This window comes from Scylla paramamosain, chromosome 8 (genome assembly GCF_035594125.1).
Source record: "Scylla paramamosain isolate STU-SP2022 chromosome 8, ASM3559412v1, whole genome shotgun sequence".
Classification (NCBI taxonomy): domain Eukaryota; kingdom Metazoa; phylum Arthropoda; class Malacostraca; order Decapoda; family Portunidae; genus Scylla; species Scylla paramamosain.
This window is the reverse complement of record NC_087158.1, coordinates 14,158,498-14,168,299: the sequence shown is the minus strand read 5'-3', so window position 1 is coordinate 14,168,299 and position 9,802 is coordinate 14,158,498. Positions and strand designations below refer to the sequence as shown.

General features: G+C 39.7%; 1 protein-coding gene across 1 annotated transcript in view; it reads left to right on the top strand.

The window, feature by feature from the left end:
• The window catches only part of LOC135102813 (NAD-dependent protein deacetylase sirtuin-1-like), a 16,885-nt gene extending 8,662 nt beyond the window's left edge, over positions 1-8,223 (top strand). Inside the window, exons 10-11 of the mRNA XM_064008350.1 lie at positions 6,636-6,895; positions 7,206-8,223. Of these exons, the coding sequence (XP_063864420.1) occupies positions 6,636-6,895; positions 7,206-7,651 (706 nt within the window). The 3' untranslated portion in view covers positions 7,652-8,223. The remainder of the gene's footprint in view (positions 1-6,635; positions 6,896-7,205) is intronic.
• The last annotated feature ends 1,579 nt before the right edge of the window (positions 8,224-9,802 follow it).

The window sequence follows — 9,802 nt, the reverse complement described above, 5'->3', positions numbered from 1 at the left end:
GTACCTCTCACCTAACTCCTCAGACCATAAGAAATTCTTTGACTAGTTAGGTGGAGCACATTCTGACTCTTCCCTTTTGCAGAGATCTCCATTCTTGGAGACTTCAATGTTCACCACCAGCTTTGGCTTTTCTCTCCCTTCAGTGAGCATCCTGGTGAACTAGCCTTCAGTTTTGCTATCTTCCATGACCTAGAGCAATTGGTGCAACACCCTACTCATATTCCTGACCATCTTGGAGATACGCCCAACATTCTTGACCTTTTCCTGACCTCTAATCCTTCTGCTTATGCTGTCACCCTCTCTTCTCTGTTGGGCTCCTCCAATCACAATCCCTCCTCAGGATCCCCCTAAGCGGAGGTGCCTCTGGCGTTTTCCTGTGCTAGTTGGGGGAACCTGTGGAGTTATTTTGCTGATTTTCCTTGGAATGACTACTGCTTCCATGTCAGAGACCCATCTTTGTATGCTGAGTGCATAACAGAGATGATAGTGTCTGGCATGGAGGTGTACATTCCTCTCTCTTTTTCTCAACCTAAGCTTTCCAAACCTTGATTTAACACAGCTTGTTCTTGTGCTATACATGATAGAGAGGTGGCCCACAAAAGGTACTTAAACCTTCTATCACCAGAATCGCATGCACTATATTTCTGCCTGGAACCATGCCAAGTCTGTTCTCAAATAGCCAAAAACTCCTTCATTAATAAAAAGTTTCAAAATCTTTCAAGATCTAACTCCCCTCGTGACTTTTGGCATCAAGCCAAAAATATCTCCAATAACTTTGCTTCTTCTTCTTTCCCTCCTTTATTTCAACCTGATGGCACCACTGCTATCACATCTATCTCTAAACCTGAACTCTTCACTCAAACCTTTGCTAAAAACTCTACCTTGGATGATTCAGGGTTTGTTCTTCCCTCTCCTCCACCCTCTGACTACTTCATGCTACCTATTAAAATTCTTTGCAATGATGTTTTCTATGCCCTCACTGGCCTAAACCCTTGGAAGGCTTATGGACCTGATGGGGTCCCTCCTATTGTTCTCTGAAACTGTGGCTCCGTGCTTGCACCTTGCCTAGTGAAACTCTTTCAACTCTGTCTGTCAGCATCTACCTTTCCTTCTTGCCAGAAGTTTGCCTGTTCAGCCTGTTCCTAAAAAGGGTGACCATTCTAATCCCTCAAACTACTGTCCTATTTCTTTAATTTCCTGCCTATCTAAAGTTTTTGAATCTATCCTCAACAGTAAAATTCTTAAACATCTATTACTTCACAACCTTCTATCTGGTCGCCAGTATGGGTTCTGTGAAGGCCACTCTACTGATGATCTTCTGGCTTTCCTTACTGAGTCTTGGTCATCGTCTTTCAGAGATTTTGGTGAAACTTTTGCTATTGCCTGGGACATATCAAAAGCTTTTGATAGAGTCTGGCACAAAGCTTTGATTTCCAGACTACCCTCCTATGGCTTCTATCCTCCTCTCTGTAACTTCATCTCAAGTTTCCTTTCTGACTGTTCTATTGCTGCTGTGGTAGACGGTCACTGTTCTTCTCCTAAATCTATTAACAATGGTATTCCTCAGGGTTCTGTCCTGTCACCCACTCTTCTTATTATTCATCAATGACCTAAACCAAACTTCTTGTCCTATCCACTCCTATGCTGATGATACCACCCTGCACTTTTCCATGTCTTTTCATAGGTGGCCAACACTTCAGGAAGTAAACATTTCATGCAGGGAAGCCACAGAATGCCTTACTTCTGATTTCTCTAAAATTTTTGATTGGAGCAGAGCAAACTTTGGTATTGTTCAATGCCTCAAAAACTTATTTCCTCCATCTATCGACTCGACACAACCTTCCTGACAACTATCCCCTCTTCTTCAGTGACACTCAACAGTCTCTTCTTCACTGAACATCCTTAGTCTGTCCTTTACACATAAGCTGAACTGGAAACTTCATATCTTATTTCAAGCTAAAACAGCTTCTATGAAGTTAGGTGTTCTGAGATGTCTTGGCCAGTCCCCCCCTCCCTCCAGATGCTAACTCTGTACAAGGGCCCTATCTGTCCATGTATGGAGTATGCTTCACATGTCTGAGGAGGGGTTTCCACTCATACAGCTCTTCTAGACATTGTGGAATCAAAGGCTTTTCTTCTCATCAGCTCCCCTCCTCTAACTGACTGTCTTCAGCCTCTATCTCACAGCTGCAATGTTGCATCTCTAGCTATCTTCTGCTATTTTTATGCTAACTGCTCTTCTGATCTTACTAACTGCATGCCTTCCCTCCTCCTGCGGCTTACTTCACAAGACTTTCTTCTTTCTCTCACCCCTATTCTGTCCACCTTTCTATTGCAAGAGTTAACCAGTATTCTCAATCATTCAACCCCTTCTCTGGTAAACTCTGGAACTCCCTGCCAGCTTCTGTATTTCCACCTTCCTATGACTTGAATTCCTTCAAGAGGGAGGTTTCAAGACACTTATCCTTCAAATTTTGACTACCGCTTTGGACCCTTTTCTGGGACTAGCATATCAGTGGGCATTTTTTTTTCTTATTTATTTATTTATTTATTTTTTCTGGTGTCCCTCCTACATAAAAAAAAATAAATAAATGAAATAAACTTAACATTTCACTCTCTCCCCTTGAAAACTGTGAATTCTCTCTGTGTACATGAACCCTTTAGTACAGTTGGGTGGGAACCAGCTCTGGAATCAGTTCTGACAGTTCCACCAGGAACCACTAGGAACCGGTTCTGAGTCTTGGAGCTGGTTCTGCCCTAATGGTTCCACACAAGTACTGATGGTGGATATGAATAAATTACAACTCAAACAGTTATGTAGTGTTTAAAATATGTATGCAATTATTAACATTATTTAGGAAGTCTTGCAAATGGTATCTGCCAGTGAACAAAGTAGTGTAATTCAATAAAATATGAATAAGTGTCTCTGCATCCAGTATTCAAAGAAAATGTGTGAATAATATGAAAATATTTCATTCTTGAGAGATGGACAGAACAGGGATGAAAGAAAGAAGAAAGTCTTGTGCAGTGAGGCCACAGGAGGAGGGGAGGCATGCAGTTAGCAAGATCAGAAGAGCAGTTAGCATGAAAATAGCAATAGAAGATAGCAAGAGATGCAGTATTGTGGTGATAAGGAGGAGGCTGAAGGCAGTCAGTCAGAGGAGAGGAGTTTATAAGATGAAAAGCCTTTGATTCCACCCTATCTAAAAGAGTGCCATGAATAGAACCCCCTCCCCCATACATGTAAATCAAACTTCTTACATGGGCATATAAGGCCCCTGTACAGAGCATCTGGGAGGGGGGAGGAGGGAGGAGGGACTGGCAAAGATGACACAGAATGCCTAACTTAATAGAAGTTTTAGCTAGAAATGAGATAAAGTTTCCAGTTTAGATTACAAGTAAAAGACAGACCCAGGATGTTCAGTGTAAAAGAGGGGAACAGTTGAGTGTCACTGAAGAAGAGGGGATAGTTGTCTGGAAGGCTGTGTCAAGTTGATAGATTGAGGAATTGAGTTGTGAGGCATTGAACAATACTAAGTTTTCTCTGCCCCAATTAGAAATTTTAGAGAGATCAGAAGTACAACATTATGTGGTTTCCCTGTATAAACTGTTTACTTCCTTAAGCATTGAATGTCTATGAAAAGATGTGGAAAAGTGCAGTGTGGTATCATCAGTGTAGGAGTGGATAGGACAAGAAGTTTGGTGTAGATCATTGAGGAACACTGTTAATAGATTTAGGAGAAGAACAGTGACCATCTACCTCAGCAGCAATAGAACTGTCAGAAAGGGAACTTGAGATGAAGTTACAGAGAGGACAGAAGCCGTGGGAAGGTAGTTTGGAAGTCAAAGCTTTGTGCCAGACTTTATCCAAAGCTTTTGATATGTCTAAGACAGCAACAGCACAAGTTTCACCAAAATCCTTAAAAGAGTGTGTATTTTATCTTCGCATCTGATGTGATGCAGCATGCTGTGGCTGTGCAGTACCATGTGTGTGTGTGTGTGTGTGTGTGTGTGTTTCTCTCTCTCTCTCTCTCTCTCTCTCTCTCTCTCTCTCTCTCTCTCTCTCTCTCTCTCTCTCTCTCTCTCTCTCTCTCTCTCTCTCTCTCTCTCTCTCTCTCTCTCTCTCTCTCTCTCTCTCTCTCTCTCTCTCTCTCTCTCTCTCTCTCTCTCTCTCTCTCTCTCTCTCTCTCTCTCTGTGTGTGTGTGTGTGTGTGAAAGAGAGAGAGAGAGAGAGAAATTTCTCAATACTTCCTCTCTCCCTCAAATTCTTCACTCACTCCTCATCTTTAATGCTTATATTTATTCTTTCTACTTTCTCCCTATCCTCCCATCATCCTCCTCCACCTCTCCTCCACTTATGTGCCCCATGTACTCCCCTTCCCCAATTATGACCATTGTTCCCCTTTTTCCTTCTCTCTCCCTCTTTCCTCTTGTTTGAAACCTCCCTCCTATTACCTCCCCTCCCCCTTATCTGTCAGGGATTTCTCTCCCTCTAAATCTTCATTCATTCCTCACCATTGCTGCCTATATTTAGTCTTTCTACTCCCTCCTTGACCTCCCATCATCCTCTCTCACCATTCCTCCACCTCCTTGCCCCATGTGCTCTCTTCTTCTCAGGTTATGTCCTTCCTCTTTTATTTTGTCTCAAACTTCCCTCCCTGTCACCTCCTCTCTCCCTTATCAGTCAGAGATAAGGGACAAGGGAAAAGAAAGAGTTAGGAGAGAGAGAGAGAGAGAGAGAGAGAGAGAGAGAGAGAGAGAGAGAGAGAGAGAGAGAGAGAGAGAGAGAGAGAGAGAGAGAGAGAGAGAGGTTTTATTAGTAGTAATATTATTAGTTACAATTTTATGCTTAGTGTACTACTGCTTCAATTCCACAGCTATAAACCCAGTTATACAGGCCTAGGTGTCTGTACTACTGGTGCATTAGACACACAGTAATTAGTAGATAATTTTTTCAAGAAAAATGTGCGTCTAATGCCCCAGCAACTACAGTACTTGACTTGAAATACTAAAAGACAAAGAAAAGGCTGCTGTTTATGATTAATTTGTAGGTTCTATAAATACTCCTTTTGTTTTTATGTATTTGGAGGAGAGACAGTGTGTAAGACAATAATTTAATCTTTGAAAAAAGTTAAATGTGATCCTGTTGAAGAGCCCCAACATAAATAAAGTTTTTCGGCATTCAGGAGTAATCCTGAGCCACCTGCGGCTCTCTCAATAACCCCAAAACCCCATCACAACTGCATTTTACTATTAGCTTTTTTCAGCAGCAAGATGTCTAAGTCTTATGATCACCTTCATTTTGGCAGTGAGTTGCTCCTCTCTGTGTCACCCTAAACAATATCTTCTGATCGAGTTCTGTGCCGCTAAGCTCATTCAATACATTCATTGTGGATAAATAATTTCCGAACTGGTTATGTTGTGGAGTGGCCATCATTGCAGTGGGAGCGTCTGTCATAAGCTGCAAAGACAGGGTGAACAGGTGTCTGGGAATGAATGAATCAATTTAACATTGATTCCTGTGGGGTAAATAGTTTCGGTTACTGAACATTTTGGATTTCAAACGATATGCAGGAATTAAATTAAGTTCAAGAACCAAGGTTCCAGTGTATATAATAGTGTATTCCCAGTGATGCATCATAAGAGTTAAGACTGCCAAACAAAGGGAAGGCTGTGACATTTGTCCTCATGAGTAAATAAAAACCTTATCTATGTATGTATGTATGTATGTATGTATGTGTATATATATATATATATATATATATATATATATATATATATATATATATATATATATATATATATATATATATATATATATATATATATATATATATATATATATATATATATATGATTTGCTGATTGTACTGTAATCTTTCCTGTCTCGAATTTTAACGTAACATTTTTTTAGCCACCAAGGGTTTTTCCAATGCAATGCATTAAAGGTGCACATATCGAGTTTATACCTAAATTTGCAATGTTAGAGGAGCATTTATCACATTTAAACCTAGTCAATTTAACATAAAGCAATGGCATCCAAGCGAAATAGAGCAGCTCCAGTGTGGAATTATATGGAGCACATGTTGTATTGTATACTAAAGTTTGTAAAGACGAGCTAAAATGCAATGGAATTACCCACATCAAACATGAAACACCACACTAGACATCCCACTGAATATGTGAGTTGATAAAAACTCAAGCATGTATATTACTGAACAAATCCTTTGTGAGGTAAGAGTAAATATCTACTAAATGGTACACCTATTCAGTATTCATCCCAGAACCTCAGTCTCTTGGGACCAGGAGTTGGTGTTCAGTAATCATCCCTGCCAGTATTCTAGATAAGTCCCAGAACCACTACACCCTGGTAACCACCAAGCAGCATGCTGGGTGTTTCAAGCTTCTGGTATTCACCAGCGGCACTCAACCAATTTCCCTTGAAACCAATTCTGGAACCAGTTCTGACAGTTCTACCAACCTAAGAAACTGGTTCCGTGAATATTTAAATTATCAGTTCCTGCCCATCACTTCTCTTTAGTAACAACGTCCATGTCATTTTATCACCTGCTTTATTTTTTTATGACTCGGAACTGTTTCCATCACTTAAATCTATTATATCTTTGATTTAACAGGTTAGACAATGGGTGGGAAGAGCTTTGCACTCAAGAACCAATGACTGAACTCCGTGAGCTGCCACCAAGACCACTAGTAGCCACTAATGGAGTGTACAGCAGCACATGCAGCCTAGATGGTGAGGAGAGCAATGCCATCCCTGGACCCTCCCTGCTGGCACCCCAGAATGCCCCTCACCCAAGGGATGAGAGTGACATTGAAGCACTGAGGGCTTGCTGGGCTCCCAAGATTAAAGAGACAGTAGCTTCAAGGTTGCCAGGTGAGCTGACAGTGTGTGTTATGATTTATATATGCACCAAGTTGCTGTAGTTCTCATTATTCTTAATATGCCTGCACTTTCAGTATCAGATATTTTGAGAAGACTTACACTTAAAAAGGAGAGGAGTAATTAAGCACCTGAATGCTTCTCTCTCTCTCTCTCTCTCTCTCTCTCCAGAAAATTCACACTTTGTATTCTGCAACTTTGATTTCCTATTTTGAATAATCTTGCCGTAATAGTCACTAACCACTTACCTAGATACAAATGTGTATTTGTGTTTAGAATGTCACTCATGTATACACTTTTTCAGAAAACATGTTCCTGTACACTGGTGGTCACAAATACATTTTCCCTGGAGCTGAGGTTTATTATGATCCAGATGATGAATTTGAGGAAACCAAGTCAGTCAGTTCTGACACAGATCTTGAAAATATAGAAGTGAGGGAAGATAGCCAAGAATCTTTCCACAGTACCCACACAAATGCCTCCCCAGACCATCCAAGACTAGATGGAGATTTAGAAACTCCACACCTCTCCCCTGAAGATGTGGACAGCCTGTTATCGGCTGCAGACAACGGCCAGAGCCACGAGCCCGTTGAAGATTGGACTAGTCTTAATGCGAGCTTAGATACGTCACTCGACTGTGACCACACTCTAACAGATTATGAGAGAGACAGTGCCCAGCACAGTGAAGACAGTGTTACCCAAGCCAATGAGCCAACCAGTAATAGATGTTCTTCTCCAAGTGATCTATGACCTTCCTTTAAAAAAAGAGATGAGGGTGTAAAGTGTTACTGAATGACGTGTCTTCTTGTGTACATTTTTCACAGCTGATAATTTGGATGTTCAGAGATTCACAGAGGTTTGTGGAATGGAAACCAGCCTCACAAGAGTGCTTCTGTGATTGCTGTAAATTTCCTTTTTAACTGAGAAAAGGCAATTCTTTTTTACTCATTATAGCATCATCAGTAGCAGCTTTAAATGAAAGTTGTGTGTGATTAACTCATTATTTAATACCGTCCTTATGTTTGTGTGTCCTCATGTAAGGTAACATTGAAAGTATAGCCAAATGTATAAAGCTAGGCATCAAATAATTATCTTTATAAGATAAAAGCACAATGTGCAATTGCTACTTTGAAAAAAAGGATATACATACCTGCTTTGAACATGTGGATATGGCTCCTGATCTTCTTGCTGGAAGGTCTCAGTTGTACCGCAAGTTATGGTGATGCTCTATCAAGCAAAACTGTGTTTGGAGAAGATGAATAGTATAATTTATACACACACACACATACACACACACACACACACACACACACACACACACATATATATATATATATATATATATATATATATATATATATATATATATATATATATATATATATATATATATATATATATATATATATATATATATAATTTTCTACCAAGATTTCTTTAGTTACTGTGTAAGTAGGGAGTCATGATGGAAGCTACAGCCTCAATAGTGTAGTAGTAATTATGGTGTAGGAAAATTGAGCCTGTGGTTCCTTCATGCATTCTACTGCACTGTATCACACAACACAATGTTATTAATAATGAAACCAACTGTGATTTTTTGTATTTAACTTGTTCTTTTTTTGACGAGCAGAAAAAAAATATCCTGTAGTGGTGCAAGGACGGCATTGTCAGCTGTAGAGGAGGTCTGGAAATGTACAACTGAGACGTTACAGCTACAACATCAAGAGCATCAATCTAGGGGCAAAATGTAACATCTTTGTTTGGTTTGCATCCACGTTAAGAGACTTGAGGTGTGTGTGAGTCACAATCTGGGGAAGCACCAAGCAGTATTGATAGCTGAATGGTAACCAGAAAACTGTGGGAAAGCTGTACACAATATAACTAAGGGATCCCCATGTGTGGGATGATTTTTTATTATTTTTTTGTTGAATAGATAGCTACAGTGGCCAGGCTGAGTGCCAGCAGCAGGGAAGTAACCTTGCTCCCGGCCCAGCCTGTGGACTGGCAATTATATAAAACAGGGTTGTCCGAGCTGTCCTCATTGTGTTCTTGCTTTACCTCTTCAGCTCTATGTCCAACTTTACCTAAGCATATTTCTTTAATTTTTTTACATAGGCATGAAATAAGAAACCTTGGCATGTTTAATTAAAATTATTGTAGGCTAATCAGAATGGGTGGGAGGTCAAGGTTGTACAAAACATTACACAGGATATAATCTTTATCCTCTATTCCTAATACTGAGATTGTGAATCCTGGCTTTCAAAACTTTCTCCATATTGATATTTCTTCCAATGTGTTCCTAAGCTGAACCACCTGCTCCCCTTGGAGGGCTGTGGAGGGTCTGCTGCTGCACTGATTCCTCTCCTGAGGCTGGCTTAGATCTCCCTGTTAAAGTGCTGGTTGAATTTTATTCATAGTTTTCTATTTGTTTGTTTTTTTATTTCAAAGAGAATTATTTTTAGGTCCTACCTCATTTTCTTTGCTGCCAATGTACAAGGAGCACTATTTGACATTAAGTATAAATTTTTCTAAACTATTTTGTGGCTTTCACATTGAAATAAAGAAGCAAAAGTCCCATGTATATTATCAAAATAGTTACATATTTTTTATTTTATTTTAGTGTTCTGTCTTAATACATATGTAAAATTATTTAAATAGGTTTAAGTTTTCAGTGCTATATTTATAACAAATTGGGCCCAAAAGATGCCCACCTTTAAGTTACATTTTCCTCTGTGTGAGAAATCAATCTTTGCTTCTCAAAAAGTAAGATAATCTCCTAAGTGTTCAGAAACGAACACAGGACTGTTGAGTCTGTGCTGTTTGGTATCCCACTACATAATGGAAATTGTTGAAACAATGTACAAAATCAACTTTCAGTGATAATTTTGTTCCTGTTTTGAT